The sequence below is a fragment of the Pseudorasbora parva genome, chromosome 20 (genome assembly GCF_024679245.1).
Source record: "Pseudorasbora parva isolate DD20220531a chromosome 20, ASM2467924v1, whole genome shotgun sequence".
NCBI classification, from domain to species: Eukaryota; Metazoa; Chordata; class Actinopteri; order Cypriniformes; family Gobionidae; genus Pseudorasbora; species Pseudorasbora parva.
In genome coordinates, this window is record NC_090191.1 from 23,730,986 (window position 1) to 23,757,235 (window position 26,250).

The following is a 26,250-nucleotide window of genomic DNA, read 5'->3' on the forward strand; positions in this document are numbered from 1 at the left end:
ACTATACTTCTGTGTTGTTGACATTATATGCACTTACGTGCCGATTGCAAACGAAACACAGACATTTAATGGAGTTTCTCATGGCTCATGACCGGGATCAAACAAACACACTTGCCGAACTGTTTCATAACTGTTTCCTTAACCCTGGGTTATTTGGGAAGCTGAACAAAATGATCTTTCCCTCACAATAAACACACTTATTTAGTGACATCGTTGATTCCATGGTCTAAAAACAAAATGACAGCAAAAAACAAAGGGCTGCTCGCGCTCGTGTAGACAAAATGAATGGCTTCCGTAACCCGAATGATGCTTGTTGATGGACGTGTTCTTGCTTTCGCTCTGGTTGATGTGTGCACACACAAAAAAAAACTTTCAGAGACTTGTTTAGCATGAGAATTCAACTCTTTAACAGTGTAAAAAAAAGTCAGAATGCAGAATCAGTCAGAAAGTCAGAACCCCACCCCCCCATATTAAGAGTACAAATATCCAAACAAAACAGAAAACCAACAATCAAATGTATACCAAATACTCAAGCAGAGAAAACAAAACATTAAACAAACAGATCCAAGGTCTAAATGAAATCAATAAACAAACTGAAACCTACATCCAAACAGAACCAAATAACAAACATACCAAACAACCAAGGATGTACAAACAAACAGAACCTTCAAGTACAAAAATCCAAACAAAATAATGTATCCCACAGAATCAATAAACAAACATATCAAATACCCAAACAGAAACAATAAACAAACAGAACCTTCAAGTACAAAAATCTAAACAAAATAATGTATCCAACAGAATCAATAAACAAACATATCAAATACCCAAACAGAAACAATAAACAAAAAGAGCCTACATCAAAACAGAACAAAAATGCCAGACTCAAGCAGAGCCAACAAACAAATGAAAAGAACACTTTAACTAACAGAATAAAGATCCAAACAAAACCATTAATCAAACAGAACTAACATCTAAACAAAAACCAAACAAAGATCCAAACAAAACCAATAAGCAAACAGAACTAAAATATAAAAGAAAACATAAACAAACAGAACCTCCATCCAAACAGAACAAACATGCCAAAGACTCAAGCAGAGACAACAAACAAACAATTGAACAGAACTCTTTAACTAACAGAATAAAGATCCAAACAAAACCATTAAGCAAACAGAACCACAAACTAAACAGAAACCAAACAAAAGATGTTTTGTTTGCATCCAAACTAAATATATTAAACAAACAGTACCAGATCTAAACATGAACAAAAACCCAAACAATAAACAGAGAAGAAAAAACTAAACAAATACAATCAATAACCAAACAGAAGCAATAAACTAGCAGTTTAAAAGTTTGATTTTATCTGTAAGGTTTTGATGGAAAACACTGACGAATCCTTCACAATTATGTGCAAGTAAAATGAATAGCATTTCATTGTGTCATTAATATAGAGTTCCAAACAGCACTTCTAATGTTACTAGTTTATCCTTAAACATGCATTTTTTTGTTGGGCCTTCCCTGTTTATAATATATACATATACTGTAAAGGATTGTTAAACAGAAGCCTAATATATATATATATATATATATATATATATATATATATATATATATATATATATATATATATATATATATATATATATATATATATATATATATATATATATATATATATATATATATATATATATATATATATATGTTTTTTTTTTACTCATGGCTCATTAAATCCTAAAGTAAAGATGACGACAACAAGCAAGCCTGCAGTTCTCAAGAAATACAATCTCAGGCATCATTACTCTAGTAAATTGGGTATGAGGGAAAGATAAGTCAAATGCGTCAATAACTGCTGCCAATAAATGAATATAATTTAAATTCATTGTGTAAAAACCCAAAGTAAAACTGTTCAACTGGCCCCCAAAAGGGAACACCGCCTGGCTTGTGTAATTTGAGTTTGAGACCTCTCACCTCGACCCTTAAAAACCATAATACATAATGTCCAACCAACTGCTGCCGGCTCTGCCATGATCTTTACACGTGTGTGTGGCAGATCAGTGTTTCCCCATAAACCCAGAGTAATAAATCCACTCTGCTCTCCAACGTTCCTCTCCCACGATCTTTCCTCTCGCCGAATCTGTATGATGAATGGAGCGAGGGGGCTACCCTGCCGATTTAATGTGATTGATGGAGGAAGCTAGCAGGCGGCTAACCGCTACAAGCCACAGTGTGGGTATAAATGCCCCATATAGAGGCACACACTACAGTCAGCATGGCAGAGATGATTTGATATAAAGGAGAGCGCGGTCATGCTGAAGGAGATAGATTAATTACACTAATATGAGGAGGAGGCCGGCCAAGGGCACACAGCAGAAGCCCTCAGGAAGTGTCTAATATGACAGCAGGACTTTGACTGAACGTGATATCCGTAACGCAGATCATAAGATGAAGCATGACAGATGAAGCTGCTTAGAATGTGAGGATTCAGTGTCACAAAAAAACATTTAAGTGCATGTGGTGAAAGTGATGCAACACACACTTTATATTATCTTAATGGCTACGGTTCAGATCAAACAAGTTCCTGTATGTTATATAAAACCTGGAAGAGTTTGTCATGAATACAATCCTGATCATAGCATAAGTGGACACCAGTTGCACACATGTCTGCTACTCTTTTAGTAGGCACGGATATGACTGTGGACTCTGGACTGATGTTAGCGGAGACAACCATTTCCATTATCCATTGTGTAACCATTATTTGTTGACTATAGCAATGTACTGTAACATAAACATATCGACTGTGCTGTCTTGGCAGCTGCCTAAGGGAGCATCTTAACTGAGCCGATGATTCAATATACTCAACTTGTCCTCCAAAAAAAATACGACTCTATAGGTTGTTTTTCTAGCACCTATATTTACGTTTTAAAGTCATGCGCCCTCTAGCTGGCTTAAAAATGACAGTGTCGTGTTACGTAAATAAGAGCACAACTTTAGAAAACGCTCCTGTGTGTCGTATTTAATTAATTAAAATATTGTTAATAGGGGCGCAGCTTTAGTAAACACTCCTATGGGTCGTCTTTAAAGGAATGACAAATTACCTATATAGGCGTATAGGTTAGAGGACATGTTGCAACACTAGGGGTGTTCGATTCCAGGTTTTTTGGAGTCAACTCCGATTCCCGACTCCCACTGTAGGAGTCTATGGAATCGACTCCTCCACTCAATTTAATATACATCAAAACAGGGTCAAATTGCTGTTGCTACACACTTAAATCATATTTCCCCCGACACAAAGTCTTGAAATCTCTTAGTTAAAACCGCACTTTTAGAGTGACCATCCAAATTAGTCCAATTTGGTGATGATTTGAAGAGTGGCTATCATCGTTTCTACCTAATTTTACAGAGGGAAAAGTCACAAAAAAAAGCTGCTGTCGAGTGATAGCGCTCAACTCACATGATCATTGTCTTAAAAGGTTAGAGTACACCAAAAATGTACACTTATTGACGTGTTTCTTCTTGATGTGAGTTTTTTTTTTTTTTTGGTGTGATTTATGCTTAGTTTAATGATTATGAACACAATGTTAAAGGGATAGTTCGCCCAAAATTCAATGTTTATCTGCTTACCCCCAGGGCATCCAAGTTGTAGGTGTGTTTGTTTCTTCAGTAGAACACAAATGAAGATTTGCTCTTATAATGCATGTCAGTGGGGTCTTATTAGAACTAGACCCCATTGACATGCATTATACGAGCAACGGATGGGGAGTCGATGAACTTAAAGATACATTGCACACACAGATATTGGATGAAGAAGTACATTTTTAAGATTAAACTATGTTATCAATACTTTTCAGTATTTAACGAATTATATTCACATAGGCTACCCGTTCAAAAGTTTAGGGTCGGTATTTGTAATGTTTATGAAAGAAGTCTCTTCTGCTCACCAAGTATGCATTTATTTGATTAAAAAAAATTATATTTTTAACGATAATTACAAAATATATTAGTTTTCTATTCAAATATATTTTCAAATGTAATTTATTCCTGTGCTGCGAAGTTGAATTTTTTAGCATCATTACTCCAGTCTTCAGTGTCACATGATCATTTAGAAATCATTTTAATATGCTAATTTGGTGCGTTCAAGAAACATTTCTTATTATTATCAATGTTGAAAACTGCTCTGCTGCTTAACATATTTGTGGATACAGTGATGCATTTTTCATTCCAGGATTTTTTCAAGTTCAAAACATTTCAAGTTTATTGAATTAGCATTTATTTGAAATCTCTTCACTGTCACTTTTAACTTTTGCTCAATCAAGTGTATGTTCTGTATTGATTCTCTCGGCTCATTTGTCATTTTGGATGGACTTTATTACTGAGCTGAGTGCAGTGCATTGTGGGATCGCCTTGACTTTGACACATACAGGAGGTGCTGTCTTAGAATTTGGCAGATGAGGCAGAAAATCTTCTAGAATAGCTTTCATTATTTCAGAAGTACATCTGTAGTGATGCTTTAAAATGCTGTTCTCTGGGTTTTAGAAAAATAGTTCAAATAATAAAATCTCAGTATACTGTTCATACACTTGAGTTTTGGGGTCTGAAAACGCGACTCACCACGACTCCATTGTCTGTAACTGCTTCTCTGTAGGTGAAGTTGCACACGGCCCAGGCCAGGTAGTACGTGGACATGCGGGGCGTCCTGGAGAAATGATTGGTCACCCATCCGTCCTCGTCCGACGTCGAGGCCTCCACGGGCATGTTGGACAGCGACTGATACGAGCTCTCATGTTTTAGACTCACTCTGAATGTGGCTTTATAGATGGGCTCGTCGAAACACGGGAAGGCCTTTCTAGCGTGAGTCGGGGAGAACTGTGTCACCGCAAGATACCTGCAGAATAAAAACACGAGAGAGGTAAGATGAAAGAAAACGCTGCTGAAATATGTGCTATTTAACTAGTCCAGGAGTCATTTCACCTTAACTTCATTACACTGGTTGTCACATGATTTCCTGAATGTAAATTAGCTCTGTCTGCCATCGCTGTGTATTTGTATCTCACTAATGAGCTTCCTGGAGTGAAGATGGACAAAACTGAGCTGTTCAACCACAGCAACTAAATCACATCAATGTTCGACATACCATAAGAGATACTAATGATATATCTGATATCCGTAAAGATGAACCCATCTGTGACAGCACAACGTCAACAAATTGACAATGTCAACCGATTTAGAAGGCAAGACAAAAATAAAAAGCTGTCAGACTGATCTTACATGTAGTAGGATTGGTGAATTTTAAGTGAAGCATTAATAATCTACATACAGACACATCTAGGACATCAGAATCAGAAGTGAGTCTGAATATCAAAGTTCAGAATCCAGTTAGAGAGCGGGGAAGAAGTGATCTGCATTCCAGACAGCCGCATTAACGGATATTAAAGCTCGTTTCAAACCTCACGGGGACCTTTGCCTTCGCCACCCACAGCATGACCAGCAGACGGGGGGAGGAGGGCTGTTCGGCTCGCTCCTGCGTTTCTGTCACAACTTTTTACTCTCATTAGTAGCTTTTCATGACATAACAATCTATAACGAGTCTATTATGTGCCATCTGTTTACCTCCTCTTCATATAATTCACATTTATAGATGCTGATACCTTTTAAGCATCTTGAGACTATTTAAAGATGACAGAGGAGACCCAGGCAGGAGGTGATGAGAAATCAGACACAGGAGGAGATTCTACAGGGATGCCAGAGTGAAAATCCCTGCAGTGAAACACATGGAGGTGTTTGAGTTTGCTGGAGAGGTTTTATACCTCGAAGAAGAGCGTGAAGAGGAGGAGGGAAAAAGTGTTAAATCTCTGAAAAGCCCAGACAATCAGATCAGAACGACTCTGTGCCCACGTCTAATAAACTATAAACGCAAGTATTTTCTCAATCATGCGAGATCCCCGTCGTTCACTGTTCATGAATACACGAGCAGCCAGCAGGAGCTGATTACTCTAAACTCAACGATCTTCACAGCCTGCGGAGCGGAGAGCTTCTGTCTGAACATTATCATATACTGAGTTTACCTCAAAGGTGCTCTTCAATGGATATATCAAGAGCTCACAATAGAGTTTAAAGAATCGCCTTGAGTCCTTAACATGCTGTGTTTACAGCTGAAAGCAAGTAGAAGATTCAACAGTTATTGGAAAGACAAGAAGCAACTGGTGGACAGACAAACGGTTTATGAAGTGTGTCCATAAAAGCCAAGCCTTCAGGGTAAAACGAGGCTTAAACATGTCTCAGATACAGGAAAACCCGGGGCAAAGATTCAGACATGAGCCATTCTCTCAGAGGACAAAGAGTCAGAAGACAGAAAACAAGAGCAAGAAGTTGATATTCAGTGCTGTCTAACTGAAATCACTGTGAATATGAGGCAGTGTAAAACTACAGCCAACACAAATGAGCTTCTGATAATCAACACTGGATCTTAAAGAGTTATTTAAGATTATAACTACTGATCTGAAGATTTTCAAACATAAAAATGGGTTGTCTTGGTATAAACAGAAGCTCATATGATATGAACTGAACACCTTAATGTTGATCATATTGAGGTATTATGGTAGTATCCGCATAAATAGTTTATGTATGTTAATCTAACTTTGTGTGGGTGTATGAAAGTTTATCACTGTGCTGGAAAACTTCCTATGATTATGTGTGAGTCTCAGTGTCTGACAGTAAATGAGTCATTGTGTGCAGCGTCAGACACCCAGAGGTTACAATAGCGTTCAGATCTGTGTGACCTCTGACCTCCCTGAACACTGACGATCAATTACTGTCTGAGTATAAAAATACATGCAGATAATTATTCTAGACTAGGAGTTACAGGTGAACTGCCTAACCTTAACCTCAACCTGGATGTAAAGCTGGTAATATTATGAATAAAGATTACAAGCACTCAATAAGTATGACAAGCTTTAGAATAAATAATCCTCACAAAATAAATGTGACCCAGGACCACAAAACCAATCGTAAGTCACACGGGTATATTTGTTGCAATAGCCAACAAAACATTGTATGGGTCAAAATTATTAGGATATTAAGCAAAGATCATGTTCAATGAAGATATTTTTGTAAATTGACTAAAAATATCAAAACATAGAATTGGTAGTAGTAATGTGCATTGCTTAAGGCCTTCATTTGGACAACTTTAAAGAAGATTTTTTTCAATATTTAGATTCTGGATTCAGATGATATGTTTTGTGGTCCAGGGTCACAAATGAACTGCTAATGCATTAACCTCACTATAAAATAATATATAGCCTATCGAATATAACGTTAGCTACAGTTCATAAGCCTACTAGAAAACAACAACAACTATTATAAGTTACACATAAAGAATAGCCTAAATAGTAAATATAGTAGGCTACTTTTTATTTTTAAATTGTCGCGTTGTTTAACTCTCTTCCTCAACACTAACCATTGTAATTTCTGGTAAAATAACACATTATAATTCTTACTGCAGTACAACTTAAGTAGGCCTACTTGGAATTAAAACATGATAGTCAGATTCTTTTTTGAATGAGAACCCATATTAATTTTAATGCTGCCTTAAGCTATCGGAAATTTGATAATTCCCACTTCTGAAGTCTAATTTCGAGCTCACACCATTCAAATTTTGAAATGGGAGGGCGTTAATGTGCAATGTTTACCTTGGAAACTCGTATGTACGATAAAGCCCGTGAATGCAGCATAACATTAGCCAAAACACGGCTTGGTGTAAGTTGTGTTTAACTGCCCATTAATGTGGCATCAGTAGTTACCATAGTAACCGCAGTACTACACATGATCAACCTATGAGAGTTGTTTTACACGGATACTGAAGTATATACCTTCTTTCTCCATTCAGCACGTATGAGCTGCGGAAGAAGCCCAAGAGCTCGTGCTCGGTGTGCGCGTGAAAAGTGATGTTGATCTTGTATGTTCTGAGGGGCTTCATCTCTCTGTGCAGCGCGATCACAAACACCTGCTTGGGCTGGTAGTGGAAGCGGCGCTGGATCCTCATGACGCCCGCTTTCTTACTGTCCGAGTACACCAGCACTTTCTCCACCTCCAGCCGGTCCGTGTGCAGCACGATCAACTTCGTGGAGTTGACGCATTCGAACTCAATGTTCACCTCGCCGGAGAAGGTGAAGTTCTCCATGTACACGGACAGTCGGAGGTCGTAGTGGCGAGGGCGCAGGGTGGCCGGTAAGCGCAGATGTCTCCAGGGCTGCTGGCCGTCCTCTGTGTCTCTGTGACTGATGTTCCCGTCCCGGGACTGTTTCCACTTACTGTTGCTGGAGCCGTTCGCGGCCAGAGCCCCGCTGCTCTCCGCGGCGCATCTCTCGAAGCTGACGCTGAGCGTGATGGCGATGGCCGTGACGATGATGAGGGTGAGGATGGAGATGGCGAAGCCCAGCACCAGCCTCTTATTAACAGTGATGTGCTGTTCGGTCGTCCGGGGCCGGACCACCACGCTGTCGGCCCACTGGTCGGACAGAGCCCGTCCGTTCCTCATGCTCGCGTCCTCGATCCCCATTATATGCCGACTCTGATGTGTTTTATATTCATGATCAGCCTCCGTTCATGCGGCGCAGCTTCGAACTGCGAGCGGGCCGGTTTAAAGACGAGAAACGAGGAAAAGATCCCGCGAAACGCGCAAATCGTAGAGTAGAATAGAAAACTGATGATCGATGATCTCGAGACTAGACTGCTGTGAAGCAAAAGTTCGTTCGGTCAGATCCTGGAGCTCATCGAGTCCTTCCGCTCATCCATTCCTCCTCTGACATCAGTCTGATGTGGATGAAGGTCCAGCACCTGCTTCCTGATCAATCTCTCTCTCCTCTCTGTTCATTTCTCCTGCCTCCTTCATCATCATCATCCCTGTTTCTCTCGCTCTCTGATGCATCCTCTCTTTCAGCCAGTGGGCTGTGCGCTCTCTCTCTCTCTCTCTCTCTCTCTCTCTCTCTCTCTCTCTCTCTCTCTCTCTCCTCTCTCTCTCTCTCTCTCTCTCTCTCTCTCTCTCAAATTAAGCCCAGTAATACTGTCAACATGTAATTTAATGTAACAGTGAAATATAATGGAACTTACAGATTAAATGGAAAAATGAGACATGTACATGTCAAAATATTACAGGGACGCTATGACAGTATTTTCAACAGTGTTTATTACACATCGCACGAAACAGAACATGTCTGTTGTGTATTTTCACAACAAAAGCGTGAACTGGAGGTGCGATTATTAATCAAATAAACTGTGTTGAGGTTGCGTGGTTAAGCAGTTTAGTTTTGTGCAATAGAGTGATATTTCAGTGTCTGTTAGGCTTGGCAAGATTTCAGTTTTATAAACCTAAATAATAAATCACATGAACAATCCGCGCTGCAGCTGTAAATTTGAGGCCGCTGTCCGTGGTGCTGAAGCAAGCAGGCCCATCACATTAGATTCCTGAAGGAAAGTGCAGTAAACAGAATAAATATTGTTTTCCGACAAGCTCCAAACTCTTTTTTCCAAATGATTGAAACAATTGGAAATAAAGCAGCATTTATTAGCATTTTCTGTTTACGCAGCTTCCATCCTCAAAAGCTTGAGTGACCTAACTCCGCCATCAGTGTGCATCTGTCATTGTTTCATAAAGAAAGACCAGTGGCGTATCTTTGAACGCAGTGACGGCTCCAAACACCAAATAACACTCTCAATTTGCAGCCGTTGGCATGGCTGGTTAAACAGGACGGTGAGAAGACAGCGGTGAGCGTGTGAAGAGACCCTTGAAGGAGCCGGGAGAGAGAAGACGAGGTGGAAAGATGATGAGGATAAAGTGAAAAATGGAAACTAGAACGGGCAATAAATGCATGTGGATTCCATCCTCTCCAGATCGCTCTTCGCCCCTTTACCCCTATGGAATTTAAAAGCTATTCTCATGAAATAATGGGGCAGAGATGGAAAGTCCTTGAATGATTGTGAAATTGCATCAAATAAAAAAAAAATAGAGGCGCATTTAAAGAGAAAATAAGCAATTTCAGTGTGGCATCTGAACACAAAAGCCTGTGTCATGGTGTGAAAATGTGTGTGAACCATGAGCCTCGTGAATGAAAACATACAACACAAGATCAGTCTGTGAGGGGGGCTAAGTGAATAAAAAAAAAATTCAGTTAAACGTCCTTGAGGGACGGCTGTAACTGCCGGCTCACAGAGGGTCATTTCAGGGGAGAACGATGAAGAGAGAGAGAGAGAGAGAGAGAGAGAGAGAGAGAGAGAGAGAGAGAGAGAGAGAGAGAAGAGAGAGAGAGAGAGGAGAGAGAGAGAGAGAGAGAGAGAGAGAGAGAGAGAGAGAGAGAGAGAGAGAGAGAGAGAGAGAGAGAGAGAGAGAGCACAACCAGAGAGGGAATAAAATGGATTTGTGTGGAAATTACTGTATAAGAGGGCAGAGACACATCGCCCCCTGCAGTCCACAACTAACATTATTATTTGTCAATCAAAACAAATGGAAGAAGATAACCTGACTGACTCGATAACTCTCCAAGACCTGATATAATGTCAAGATAAAGTTATGGAATAGTCTCTATTGTTCTCTCAACTGTCAATATCATTTCGTTTAGATTCAATTTTGTAAAGACTGTGTTTATTTTTCTTGATTTTAAATCACATTGTATTTCCATGTCTCATGAGGGACATTGATTTTTCAATGACACTGCACAAACTGCTTATTTTATCCCCTTACACTAAACCTACCCATCACAGAAAACTTTCTGCATTTTTACATTTTCAAAATTATCTAATTTCTACCACTAACAAAAAGAAGGCAAAGCAATCGTAAGGCAATCGTTTGCATGTTGATTTTAGGCACAATCCCAATTCTATTTTATACCCCTTCGTTTCAAAAAACATCACTTATCTCATTTCTACCCCATAGCCCTTCCCTTTCCCCAACCCCTTGTTTTTGCGCATTCACACAAAGGGCTAGGGGTGTCTCATGGCCACACTACGAGGGAAGGGATTTCCCTGCGTACACACCGTGCTGCTAGAATGTGTGTAGTGATGTTGCCACTCAGGATCGATCACTTGTGTGTTGTCTGGATGCCAGTTTTCTCCATAGACCGTTTGAGTGATCTGAACTAATAATTAAAGGAACTGTATGTAAGAAATGTATTTCAATTAATCATTAAATTGCCCTGATATGTCACAAGACATTAAGAAATCATGTTCATTTCAAATACTTATATAACTGGCAACAGTAGTCCGACCAAGATATTGTCATTTAAAAGTTGTTGAACCCCTCGACTGGTATTGATGTTGACATGTTGAGTTTTGGCCTGAAGCTCCGCCCTCCACCTATCGACCAATCACGAAGTCAGTAATGTTTCGGCATCAGGGTTGCCAGATCTGCTCTAGTTACCACATCTGTAGCTACAAATGTTTCTGCTGGATCCTGCAGCCTATCTGCCACCCTCTAGTCAGGGGGAGGGGGGAGAGGAGATACACCGCTCTACAGTCACTTGAAACTGTGATTGCAGTACCAGTTTTGGCCGCAATCTTACAAACATTTCCTTTAATAAATTGATAATACAGTAAAAAAAAAAAAAAAAAAAAAAAAAGTCATCCTTAATGCAGTCTATATTTATATCACGTATCGTCTGTAAACTACTGCGTCACCAATACAAGGCAGGATAACAAATAAAGCAACAGCAACAACAAAAAAGCTCCCCCGACTCTTCCTAGGTGCGCCGCATCAATCTTCCCCTGCCCAGATAGTGCCTGACATAAGAAATAGAATGCGCGATAAGAATATCATTACAAAAATAAAACAATGCCAGTGTTTCCACAACTTTGCCTAAAAACATGCAGTGCTAAACCTTGATACAAGGGGCACCAAGTAAAATCTTGCCTAGGGCAGCAAATTGGTCAGGGCCGGCCTTGCTCCAAGGCAACAACTGACTCGTTTGTTTTACATCGCAAAGAGCTCCGATATCCCAGCACCACAATAGAAAACAAAACCATATCCGTACCAGCCCATAGGGGTGAAAATATTCCCCAAAGAAATGGGACACCACTACTAGACCGTAACGGGGTATGATGACTTGTAATGGTGTGTCCCATTTCTTACAGGAATATTTTCACCCCTATGCCTTGCCTCTCTGTTTCAAGTGGTAGGGGTATGGGTAGGGGTAGGGGTAGACAAAGGGGTATAAAATAGAGTTTAGATTGGGCCTAAAATCAGCATGCAACAGATTGCCTTAGAAAACAATGTGGAATAAGAATAGTGTCTTGTACTGACAAATACTAAGTTAGAATAGTTCACCTACACGAGAGTTCTAGTAACTAAAAAAGAACTGTAGAGGGTACTTGCTAATTTACTTTAGATTTACTCTTAACTTAGTTTGGCATTGTTGTGTTTTGCATGCTGAATATTGTGTGCGACTCAAGGATGGTCAACTGCGAGATAGTGCCACAAAAACAGCAAGATTATATCAACCCAATTTAAAGTTACGCAGGTGTTAGCAATAAAATTGCAAAAGATCATTACTCGACATAAAACGAAGTCTAGTTAATGCTTTAATTGGAAGTTAGGTCAATTTTTAAAAGCAACCTATTTAATACTTCCCTTCCTTCGAAACCAAGTGTGATTTCTTGTTGCACGACTGTGTCCTTAGGAAGACAGTTACAATCATATAAATGAGGCTTTAACCGTCCAACCAAAGTGAACACTAATCACCATAATGGTGACTTCAAACAAAAACATTTAAAGAAAAATCAACATCAATTTATGAAGTCAGCTTATGTGATGTTCTATCACATTTTTCAGTTGTATTGAAAATTCAATATTCAAGATGACTTTGGGAAATGAGTGAATGCCACTAGAGAAAGATAACTGCAGAAGTGAAGGAGACGAGTGAAAAGTCTATTAAGAACTGCCCGCCTCTTTTGTTTCCCTTGACAAAATGGCACTCAAACCAATCGATTAATCATAACTTGGGTTTTCTGAGAAAACAAGGCATGGTATGTGAATAGCACAGATTACTAGATTTTTACAATTAAGACAAAACATTTTTAGTAAAGTTAACTAAAAAGTGTTGGAGTACGATTTAAGTATGTTTTACTCATCCGTAAAAATGAATTTTTTCAGTTTATTTAATAAAATTGTGCAAACTCGTTGCCTTAATTAAATTAAGTAAGCATTAAGTTGTTCTTACTTAAACCGTTTACGTTTTGTCAACTTAATTCTATCTGTGATCTGAGAAAGTGTACTCCCAGAGTGCACAGCGGCATAAATCAATGCAACCCGATCATACATAAATGTGTATAAATAGTACGAGTGTGCAATGTTGTGGAATGTATACACCAAAACTCATTTTGGCGTGCATATGATACGCTGTTTTTCGCGTGCATATTATATGCACTTTATGGCCTATATATGACACGCTCTTGGGTAGGTTTAGGGTGGTGGGGTGAGGGGTTCGTATGTATAATACGCCATAAAGTGTGTATCATATGCATGCGAAAAACAGCGTATCATATGCACGCCAAAATGAGTTCTGGCGTATACATTCCACGACATTGCACACTCGTTAGTACTATTTATACGCATTTTCCCCTGAGATCCGGCTGATCAATAAATTGCTTCATTTTACTATTTTTGGCTTTATTTTACCATTTGTCTTTTGTCAGTATAACCCCAATAACGACAGCAAATACATTTTAATGGTCTTATTAATAAAAAAATACATTAAATACAACAACAACAACAAAAAACACTTGTTACCATTGTTGTGTTTTGCATGCTAAATGTTGAAGTCTGTGTGTTACTTACACATGGTCAACTGCTATTGCCACAGAAATAGGGGGGATTATATCAAGCCAATTAAAAGTTTATGCCATAAATATTAGCAAAAACATTTAAAAAATATCATTATTTGACATGAAATGTAGCTTTTCTAACCTGCTGGGGACTCATGGGGACTAAACTGAGGTCCCCAAAAGCTTAAAAATCATACGGAATGAGTTCTTTTGAAAATGTAAAAATGCAGAGTTTCGTGTGATGGATAGGTTTAGGGGTAGTGCAGGGGGATATAATATATGGTTTGTACAGTATAAAAACCATTACGTCTATGACGAGTATCCAGAAAGACTGTGTGTGTGGGGGGGGGGGGGGGGGTATGTCATACCTATGTCATATATAATGACATGGGTATGACATAGGTATTACAATGAGAGGGTGAAATATGAGGACAGTGGCCCCCCTTTTCAAAATGCTGATAAATCATACAGGATGAGTTTTGTAAAAAAAACTCGATGGGTCGGTTTAGGGGCAGGGGCAGTGTAAGGGGATAGAAAATACGGTTTGTACAGTATAAAAACCATGGAATGTCCCCATATGTAACAAAAACAAACGTGTGTGTGTGTGTGTGTGTGTGTGTGTGTGTGTGTGTGTGTGTGTGTCCACAAAGATGACAATTTTAAAATTCCTTGTTCTTGTAGGGATATGTAAAATCCAACAGCTGTTCTTGCTAAGACTTTTAAGTAAACTTAACTTAATGTCCAATAATTTGTTGAACTTAAAACAATTTAGTAATATGAACTATTTGCATGCTATGCCTTTGTTACTTAGAAAACCCAAGTAAACATTAATTTGCTGGTTTGAGTACCATTTTGCCATATATATATATATATATATATATATATATATATATATATATATATATATATATATATATATATATATATATATATATATATATATATATATATATATATATATATATGTATATATATATATTAGATGAAGTGAACAGCTCCAAGCAGTATGTTCATACTGAATGCGTGAAATGTCACAGTAACAAGTGCTTGGCTTTTTCCCAGGTGCTATTGAAGGCAGCGTAATTATGTTAATAAAGATATGCTGTGAACACACATTTAGATCAACTGGAGTCGCTTCTGTCAGTTGTGTGATCTGTGGGGGATATAAATGTTACACTTTCTAGTTGACTCATGTAAAAAAACTGCTGTAGGTTAATTAAGATTTGACGGATGAACTTGGGCTTTAATTGGACATGTCACATCAACTGTGATATATATTTCCAGTGATAAGGACATTCGCATTTTTTCTATTTACTAAAACTGAAAAATACTGCCTCTGCAAGCCGCATATGGAGGTACGAAGGCAACAAGGCACATCCGAATCCAATGATCGTGTCATGTCTCATCAACTGAGATATGTGATAGTATTTTGAAGGAAACATAGATTTATTTTTTGCCACCTACAATATCTTACTATACTCTGTATGCATGACAGTCGAGCAAACATGAACCATGAGCAAGGACAAAAAGTAACGTCTGAAAGTTGAAAGTGATGGTTTTTGCCCCCTCTGTTTTCACAGAGATGCCATATAAGAACATTTTTTGGTACCCAAAATAACTTTTCAGAAAACAGTTCTTTAAAAATGATTTGTTTTTCAATTTTAATAATCCAAAGAACCCTTTTCCACCATAAATAAACTTTTGTGTTGTGGAAATGTTATATGGGTGTTAAAGGGGTTATGAATTGATTGATATATAAAAGGTCATGGTAATATAATATCCTCTAAGTTTCAAAGCTGAAAACGTCCTTGTTAGTCAAAGAAAAGCTTTTATAGACACCAGGTCCAAAAAAACGATAGTGTGCTTCATCCTTATGTCATCCATGACGAAACACATATGTAATTCAGTAGCCCCGCCCACCGATTCATCGGATCACGCTAGCCAAGAGCAATAAACATGCTGAAGAATATAGTAAGATATTGTGGAAGAACATAGTCGCTGCATAAGCTTCTTTTGGATCATAATATTAGGAATGTGTAATACTTCATTTATTTTTAAAGGGTTACTTCAGCGATTACCATATGGCTTTGTATCAGTAGAAACCCTGGAGTATATTCAAATGATTGTGCTTTCCCCCCTCATATCCCCCTGAGACGAGAGATTTATGCATTTTATTTCTGGAAAAATTCCTCCTATGATGCAAATTGACGATTTTTGCATCATAGGAGGAATGTTTGGCCAAAGGCTAAAGACTACAGCCAGCAGAGGGAGCCATTTCCGCATGTTTTGAACCCGCACATGGGGGATGGAGATCACACTCAGAGCTCAGCTCGCAGCTACAGGCACTCATTTAAACGGAGCTATGGTGAGCAATGTGAGTCTTTTAACTTCTCAAATTAATTTCTATGAAAGTTAAGCTTGCAAAGGCATGAACTGAAACGCACCAGACTGAACTCGCGTTGTGAATGTATGCCGCGAATGTAGTCGCGATTACCTCAGCTACATTACATCAGTTAGTGCTCAGTGCTGTGATACTCGCGCAGTGACTCACTCATTATATTGAACAGACACGTTCAGTTTTTAATTGAAGTGTCTTCTCTAACTCAGTCACAGTAATCAAGTTGGTGGTGTTGGGAATGGCCTCACAGGGCAGCGAAGCATTCTGGGAATTGTAGTCTTTCATCCCCATGGGACAAAAATACATTTTCTGTCCTTTCTCAGTCTAGAAGACACCAAATTCAAAAATAATTTCACATTTCTACTACATTGATGACCCAGTTTAAATATAGATTCATCTTCCCAGCGCTGAAGTACCCCTTTAATGAAGTTCAAGTTCACGTGGGGAAGAAAGTTTGTGTGTTCGCTTCATTTTACTGGAGAATCATTTGTCTCAGGTCTCAGGTGTTGGATTTGTACAACACAATGTTGTGCCCATTATATTAGTTCCGACCGGAAAGGTTCAACAAAGTTATGTGAGTAAAACGTCTTTTTTATATGTAGGCTAATAGTAGTCCCGGGGCTGTGTGTTTTCCAGACGGGCTACCAAAACGTACGCCCATCGGCAGAAATAATATTTTCTTGATCTGGGCAAGTGTGTGTGTTCACGCTTATATCCACAGATCGTGCGGGCCATGTAATACAGAAATAATACTCCAATCAATCGCGGGTGGATGAGAAATAACTGGATGAGAAATAACTCAATAAATAACTTGTTTGATAAAGACGTTTACGAGCCCTGTGAGAGAATCATTCTGGTTGCCGCTTTCAAAACCACCTCTCCCTCATTTGAACTGAACTAAATGGGGAGCTGAAGCTCATTAAATATGCAAATCTTATCCAATCCTAGCCATGGGCGTTTACTTCCAAGTCTCCAGTGCGGCACGCCCATCAAAACCCAGTGTTTTGGAGAGAGCCTCAAAACCAGTGTAGAAAATAGCCTATTACTTATTAGTTATGATGTTTTTTAATGTAGAAACCACACAAACATCATTAGTTGACTTCAGACAACAGTATATTATATATATATTATATATATATAAGCCAATTCATGACATCTTTAAAGGTTCTTCATGTAACCATCAACGGCAATAAAAACGGCTTCATTTTTCAAAGTGTAAGTGAATCCCTGTTGTATGCACTTTGTCTTGTCTGTAGATGTATAAAAACTTCCGCCTTCTCAAACCACCTCCATCTTTTCCGCCACTTATTAGTTTCAGTACATCTGCTATTGTTTTCAATGCCGGTTTCATAAAGGAAGACCAGCGGCAGATCTTTGAACGCAGTGACGGCTCCAAACACCAAATAACACTCTCAATTTGCAGCCGTTGGCATGGCTGGTTAAACAGGACGGCGAGAAGACAGCGGTGAGCGTGTGAAGAGACCCTTGAAGGAGCCGGGAGAGAGAAGACGAGGTGGAAAGATGATGAGGATAAAGTGAAAAATGGAACAGGGGCTTCTAGTTCAAATGATTTTATTCACAATTGAAATTCTCCAAACTAGAACGGGCAGGAAATGCATTTAGATTCCGTCCGATCAAGCTCGCTCATCGCACCTTTACCCCTTTGGAATTTAAAAGCTATTCTCATGAAGAAGTGATGGAACTTCCTAGAATGATTGTGAAATCTTTGGATCAAATAAAGAATAGGGGCGCATTTAAAGAGAAAATAAGCAATTTCGGTGTGGCATCTGAACACAAAAGCCTGTGTCATGATGTGAAAATGTGTGTGAACCATGACCCGCCTGTTGAATGAAAACATACAACACAAGATCAGTCTGTGAAAAAAATGTCAAACGTCCTTGAGGGCAGCTGTTACAGAGAGAGAGAGAGAAAGAGAGAGAGAGAGAGAGAGAGAGAGAGAGAGAGAGAGAGAGAGAGAGAGAGAGAGAGAGAGAGAGAGAGAGCAGTGGCGGCTGGTGATATATTTTTTTTGGGGGGCGCGGGTTTTTTTTTTGGGGGGGGGGGGGGGATTTACGTATATTTAAGAATAATTGCGTATATTTAAGTATAATTATGTTAATTTAAGTATAATTTACTTATAAATTATACATAATAATAATAATAATAATAATAATAATAATAATAATAATAATAATAATAAGTATATAAGTATATATAAGTATAATTACTTATAAATTATTTTACTTATTTATAAATCAAATAAGTAAAATAAATACAAAGCAGTACCAAGAAGCATGTTGACTAAATTCAAGCATTAAAGAGAAAACAGTGTCTACACTTTTTATCTTTTTACATATTTATTTCCCATATATAATTGAACAAGGAAAGGAAAAAACAAAAGTAGCAACTACAGACTGGCATGTTGACTACTTGAACATAAATTTTGCTCTCCTTTCTTTCTGGCCAGTAAATTTCTCAATTACTCTCTGATTAAAGTCAGTCATCTCAGTGACAAGTCTCTTTTCCATGGAGAGCAATGCAAGTGCATTCAGCCTCTCCTGGGTCATGGTGTTTCTGAGAAAAGTTTTTATTCTTTTCAAGGTCGAAAAACACCTCTCACTCACTTTGAAATAAGAGACAGTGAAAGCAAAAAAAGGGCAATGCTACCGTCACATCCAGTCAGCCACCTCCTTTTCTCATAACGAGAGCAGGTGAAGCTCCGAGTGTAGCTTCGTCCTCTGTCACTGGACTGCTGCTGAATTTGTAAATCGGGCTGGTCCGGTCCGAGATCCTTAATTCTTATTTTTTCTTCCAGCGAACGCCTTGTGAAAGGATTTTTTTGTAAATCAATCACAGAATTTAGTTTGACTGCTGCCATCTCTACGAATGTTTAGGCGGGCGGGGTCGGAGTGACGTTGTCACCAACGCTCTCTCGCAGTAGTGGCCAAGAGCGTAACATTGAATGACAGTTGACGAGAACCAATCAGATTGGATCAAAAAACATGTATGCAATTCTGATTCGCCAGGGACGCAGCGACCTGCGCCCGGAGGAGAATCTTTAAGAAACCAATTAGAGACCAGCTTCAGGTCACATGCTGCCCGACGATTTATGGACTGAGATAGACATCCATTTGTCCGGCGTCCCTCGCCCATGAAACCGCATGAAACATTAAAAAACATATAAAATAGTTTTTTTTTATTAAATGCTGAGGCTCTTAATTACCCACTCATACATCATATGAGTAAACTATTTTATTTTTATTTCATTTTTATATAATTTTTGTATACATGTATATTTCTGGAATTGTGATGGGGGCGGCGCCCCAGCGCCCTCTATTGACAAGCCGCCACTGAGAGAGAGAGAGAGAGAGAGAGAGAGAGAGAGAGAGAGAGAGAGAGAGAGAGAGAGAGAGAGAGAGAGAGAGAGAGAGGTCATTTGTGTGGAAATACATGGCGTGGACACCACGCCAAATATGCATAATCTTTACTCTATTTAATTTGATGTAAATGTGAACTTGTGAAATCCATTTGGAGAAATAAGTGTAAACACAACTGAGACATGAGGAATATCTGAGACTTCAGTGTATCAGTGTTTCTCCTAAAATCCATTAGGAGAAATAAGAGGAGACACAACTGAGACTTGAGAAATATCTGAGAAAAAAGAGTGAGAAACAAGGGAGTTCTCTTTGTTGTTGTTGTTTTTTTATGACATTGGGGTTTTTCACCTTTAATGGAAATGGCCATGCAATAAGCAACGGGAAACAATGGGAGAGGAGAGAAGGGAACAGGAGCAGGAAAGTATACCTTTAGCTGGGACTTGAACTCGTCCTGTCTAACTGTGCCTCATTGTTGATGTGCTGTCCACAAGGATATGGCTCTGACAGAGCTTTCCCTAAGCTCAGAATACTAAGGGCTTATTATCTCTTATATGTCTTATTTAGGTATCAGCTTTGCCTTCTGGTGCCAGCTGCATAAACTTTGTCAAAGAAGTTCTTAAGTTACTATGCAACTATGCTAAGTAGTAGTTAGCCAAAGGGCAATCAATCTTACTTTTTCAATTAAAATTAAATTACCTTTTTATGTAACTGACTTAAATAAGTTTTTACCAGGCTTGGGGGAAAATAATCCTTGACTACTGTAACTAGGTTCTTTGATGGAAGGAAGGAGGCGGGAACCGGAGAACGTTCAACAAACTTTAGTTAAATAAATAAACAAAACGAAAGTAACAGGCAGCCCGTCACGGACGACTGCCCGCACACACACATACACACAATAAACAAAACATAACATAAAATCCCTTCGCTCCTCCTTTTATGCTCCCGTTAAAGCCTAGTTCACACTGCCAGATTTTTGCCCCGATTTTGAGTCATATTCGATTGCCTGAGATCATAGTCAAATCGGTGCTCGTGCACGCGAGTAACAATCATGCAGTGTGAATGATCAAAGACGCGATCAGAGAGAATCGCGAGTCTCACAAGGGAGTCGCGACGCCGGTGCGATATTTGGCATGCTAAATATCTGGACCTGTCAGCGATTGAAACTCCTGCTGTGTGAACTACATTCTGACTGAAAATTACACAGACAGCCAATGAGAGAGTGAGATACAGGGCAGCGGGAAGTTCAGGGAGGAGTTATAGAGCCGAATATCAGTACTCTAATAGATATATTTACAATTCTATCAAACAGAAACAAAGGCCAAACATTTGCACATCCAGCCACAGCAGCAGCACATTACAAAATGATTTATTTACCTCAAACTCTCTTTGCAGAACACAATCCTGGCTCCCTCTTTCTCTCCAGCAATTTCTTCCGCCATAATCTTTTTTCTTTTTCTCCACAAATCAGCGCACATACAATTTGAAGAAAACTTTGTGCAGTTTATCATTTTTAATAACAATTCCAAGTTTAGCGCGAGAACTCCGGTCTGACGCACGTGTGATCTCGCGTTGTTTACTTGTCACATCGCACGTGTAGTAGTTTGTGCGCCTGAGAGAGAGGTGAGAGTAGGTGATTTTTCCTCTTGTACAATCATGCAGTGTGAACTCCTCTGTCATCAAACCATCGTGCAGTGTGAACACAGCAGTGACTGAATGATACCCCAGATAGTCATGCAGTGTGAAAAGAGCAGTGACCCGACGAGTTTGAAAATCGTGCAGTCTGAACTAGGCTTTACTCGGCCAGCTGGCACTCATTAGCACTCGGCCGGTTCTCACTGTCCCTCTCCCTGCTGCTTGCCACAACTACCTTTTAAGACTAGTCTAGGAAGTTTTTCAACCTACCCCGGATGTCTTAATTTTATTTTAGGATAAACGTGTTACATTTTAAAATTTGTACTAATATTGTAAATACTGAAACTATCATTTAAAAAGCATTACGTGTTTCAGAATATCAAGGGTTACTCCTTAAAATTGATCTTCAAATTAATATGCAGTGCTAATTCCAAACAAGGATGAGACAAGTGTATGGTGTTTAGTCTAGATAAATTATTTCTTTATAACAAATGTAATACTATAGTGTACCAGTGCTTCATGGTTGCTGCTTAACCTTTTTGTTCTTCGTTTAACATTACAAAGTTTATCTTGCACAACCCATTTTGCATGCATGTAAACATCGGTTGTTTTGTTCTTTGCATGTATTATGCTTGATTGAAATGGCATGGATGAATCTCATATAAGCTACCCAGAGGGGGAAAAAAACCTTTAACAATTCAAATGTTTCTGCGAGACATAAATGAGGATACATTGACATTAAATGGAGGCTTTTGCTTAAGTCTCCTGTTTCTCACACTTGTTCCCTGAGACAAAAACGCTAATATTATCATATTTGTCTCTTTTAAAGGGATACTTCACTGCCTTTTCATATTAAACTATGTTATTCCCTTAACTTAAACGAGTTGATACATACCTCTCTCGTCTCAGTGCGTGCACTTAATCTCTCTGATGGGCAGTGACGATCTGATAGCATTTAGCTTAGCCCACTAAACCCAGTTCATTCACTATGGAACCAAACAGAGATCAAGTTAGAAGTACCAAACGCCTCCATGTTTCCCCTATTTAAATACAGTTACACGAATAGTTGAACGATCAAGTATGGTGACAAAATAAAACATGGCGCGTTTCTAATCGGATTAAAAAGGAGAACTATAATGTATGGCGGAATAGCACTTCTGAGAGTACTTCGGCTCGGCGCAGTAAAAAGTCCCGGCCGAAACATCTTCCCTCACATCACCCTATTGACAGAAATGAGAGAGTGAGGGGGAGGTGTGATGAAGATGTTTCGGCCAGGACTTTTTACTGCGCCAAGCCGAAGTACTCTCAGAAGTGCTAATCCGCCATACATTATAGTTCTCCTTTTTAATCCGATTAGAGAATTACCACGTTTTATTTTGTCACCATACTTGATCGTTCAACTATTCGTGTAACTGTATTTAAATAGGGAAAAGATGGAGGTGTTTGGTACTTCTAGCTTGATCTCTGTTTGGTTCCGTAGTGAATGAACTGGGCTTAGTGGGCTAAGCTAAATGCTATCAGATCGTCACTGCCCGTCAGAGAGATTAAGTGCACGCACTGAGACGAGAGAGGTATGTAACAACTCGTTTTAGTTAAGGGAATAACATAGTTTAATATGAAAAGGCGGTGAAGTATCCCTTTAAGTTTTAGAAGAGATCTCAACAACATCACACACTGTGTGCTCAGACTTTTCTCCTTTAGTGAGAAACACTGGAGCTCTCACACCCGTCTTCTCTGAAGATTCATAAGAGATCTCAACATCATCACACACTGTGCTCAGACTTTTCTCCTTTAGTGAGAAACATTGGAGCTCCCACACGTCTTCTCTGAAGATTCATAAGAAATCTCAACATCATCACACACTGTGCTTAGACTTTTCTCCTTTAGTGAGAAACACTGGAGCTCTCACACGTCTTCTCTGAAGATTCATAAGAGATCTCAACATCATTACATACTATGCTCAGATGTTTTTCTCTCAGTAAGACTCTGAAGCTCACATTTATCTCCTCTATAGTTTTAGAAGAGACCTCAGTAAATAAGGTTAATTGTTGATACAATAAGAAAGCTGCACAGTTTATGTGCATAGGGCACATCATTTGTTTGACAAATGTGAGAGTGCCAGAGTCTTTAACTAAGGAGAATATTCTGAGCACAATGTGTGATGTTATTGAAATCTTTCATGAAACTTTAGAGGTGACAAAAGTGAGAGTTCCAGAGCATCTAGCTGAGAAGAAAAGTCTGAGCACAGTGTGTGATGCTGTTCTGAATCTCTTCTGAAACTTTAGAGGAGACACACATGAGCAATCCAGTCTCTCTAGCAAAGGAGACAAATTTGAGCACTGTATGAGATATTGTTGAGGTGTCTTCTGAATTTTTAGAGGAGACAAATATTAGCCATCGAGTCTCTCTAGCTAAGGAGAAAAATCTGAGCACAGTGAGTTATGTTACTAAGATCTCTTATGACGCTTTAGAGGAGATAAATGTGAGAGTGTGAGTGTATCTGGTTAAGGAGAATAATCTGAGCACTGTGAGTTATGTTACTGAGATCTCTTATGAAGCTTTAGAGGAGATAAATGTGAGAATGTGAGTGTCTCTGGTTAAGGAGAATAATCTGAGCACTGTGAGTGATGTTACTGAGATCTCTTGTGAAACTTTAGAGGAGATAAACGTGAGAGTGTGAGTGTATCTGGTTAAGGAGAATAATCTGAGCTCAGTGTGTGATGTTACTGAGATCTCTTAAGAAGCTTTGGACGAGATAAATGTGAGAATGTGAGTGTCTCTGGTTAAGGAGAATAATCTGAGCTCAGTGTGTGATGTTACTGAGATCTCTTGTGAAACTTAAGAGGAGATAAACGTGAGAGTGTGAGTGTATCTGGTTAAGGAGAATAATCTGAGCTCAGTGTGTGATGTTACTGAGATCTCTTGTGAAACTTTAGAGGAGATAAACGTGAGAGTGTGAGTGTCTCTGGTTAAGGAGAATAATCTGAGCTCAGTGTGTGATGTTACTGAGATCTCTTGTGAAACTTTAGAGGAGATAAACGTGAGAGTGTGAGTGTCTCTGGTTAAGGAGAATAATCTGAGCTCAGTGTGTGATGTTACTGAGATCTCTTGTGAAACTTTAGAGGAGATAAACGTGAGAGTGTGAGTGTATCTGGTTAAGGAGAATAATCTGAGCACTGTAAGTTATGTTACTGAGATCTCTTATGAAGCTTTAGAGGAGATAAACGTGAGAGTGTGAGTGTATCTGGTTAAGGAGAATAATCTGAGCTCAGTGTGTGATGTTACTGAGATCTCTTGTGAAACTTTAGAGGAGATAAACGTGAGCATGTGAGTGTCTCTGGTTAAGGAGAATAATCTGAGCACAATGCGAAATGTTACCGAGATCTCTTGTGAAACTCTTGTCTCAGGAGAAACATGTGAGAAGCAGGAGACTTAGCCTTGTGTCTCAATTTGATGTTCACTTGATCTCATATCTGTCTAGGAGAAAGATGTGAGTTGAGAAGGAGATCTCAGGTTTGATTTTCCTTTCCTCTGGGTAATAAGCAGAGCAGAGACACATCACCCCCTGCAGTCCACAAGTAACCTTAGTGTAAGTATCACAATCAACAATGGACAGAGATACACACAACACTGTTTTAGGCTACGATAATACGCCTGAGAACTTTATGTTAAAATACTTATTGGTAACAGATACCTGTTTGGAAATTATTATATTTGCTATTCCGTGTGTGCTCTTCCTCAAGAGGAGAAAAAAACACCGTGACGCATTTGGTAATGGAAGCCAATGGAAGAGTATAACCTGAGTGTCAGTTTCCCAGAGCTGATATTACCTGTGATGATAAAGTTATGGGACATCCTTTATTGTTCTCTCACAATATCAGCGTGTCAGATTTACTTTGGCTGAGACCTCTGGATATAAAGCTTCTGCCCCTGGAAATAAAACTTTGAAATAAGTCTCCATATCAGGTCTGTTGAAGCCCAGTGTCCCTTATCCATGCAATCTGGTGAAGGGAAACGTGAAAATTTGCAGTTATTCATCATCTTAGTGTTCAGACAGATGTCCTTGTCCAGTGAAACTTCTTCAAGCCTAAACGGCTGTTCTGTTTCAGGTAATGAAATCCTACCTCACACACCTGCTTGGTGACTAGCACTGGTGACAAACTGTAGTTGTTTAAAGGTGCCAAGAGTAAAAATGTTGATAAGTAGGGGAGAGAAACCCCCTGTATCTAGTTAACTGAACACATTCGTGGTCATATGAGCATTATTTTTTCAAGCCCCTCCAATTGTGGTCAGCATGTTTTTGTTTTTTCTTCACAAAAAAATATTTTTTTGATTGATCCAGGTAGAAAAACTGACATGTTGATGAATTACCAACATATAAAACCATGTGATGATGCTAGCTGTAGATTAGCCTGAAATGCTAAGAGAGATCACTTTGTCTAAAAATGTGGTGGTAAAGTAAGACAAATGCTGTGGGGTAAAGTCAAATGCTGTGTTTATAGCCATGCGGTCACATTAAGAAAAAATTTGGAAAGAAGTCCATTGTCTGTTGTCAATATTGTGTCTTTATGTATGTATCACAGCTCATACAGTAGTGAATTTCAAGCAGCTTTCGAACTTGAACACATTGTTAAATCTGCATGGGAAAATATCTTGCCCTCACATGAAATTCCCATTGAAAATCAAGAAACAACTGTGAATGTGAAGCCATCTGAAGGAAACTCTGCTCTCTTGAATATGGAGGTTTGTTACCACCACAATGTGTGCCTACGTGTGTAGTGCTTTTTTCTGGCCTTAAGGTCGCCATGAAATGGAAGTTGCGATTGTCTTTTCTTCCCTATTGTGCCAAATATCTCCAGGAGCTCCTCACTGCAGAACACGAAATGTAGGGTTGGGGTAGGTGTATGATCCAGAGGTGGTAGGGTTGAATCCAGATCCAGAGGTGGGAGTTAGGGTAGGTTTAAGGTTGGGGTAGGTGTATTCTCAGCTTCAGACGTGATGACCATGGACCGTTAGCTGAACATCTGATCCATA

At 39.1% G+C, this 26,250-nt stretch overlaps 1 protein-coding gene across 1 annotated transcript in view; it reads right to left on the bottom strand.

Annotated features, from left to right (window-relative positions):
* The window catches only part of LOC137049149 (thyrotropin-releasing hormone-degrading ectoenzyme-like), a 155,677-nt gene extending 146,735 nt beyond the window's left edge, over positions 1-8,942 (bottom strand). Inside the window, exons 1-2 of the mRNA XM_067427533.1 lie at positions 7,869-8,942; positions 4,612-4,885 (exon numbers count right to left, since the gene is read on the bottom strand). Coding sequence (XP_067283634.1) covers positions 4,612-4,885; positions 7,869-8,557 — 963 coding nt within the window. The 5' untranslated portion in view covers positions 8,558-8,942. The remainder of the gene's footprint in view (positions 1-4,611; positions 4,886-7,868) is intronic.
* Between the last annotated feature and the right edge of the window lie 17,308 nt (positions 8,943-26,250).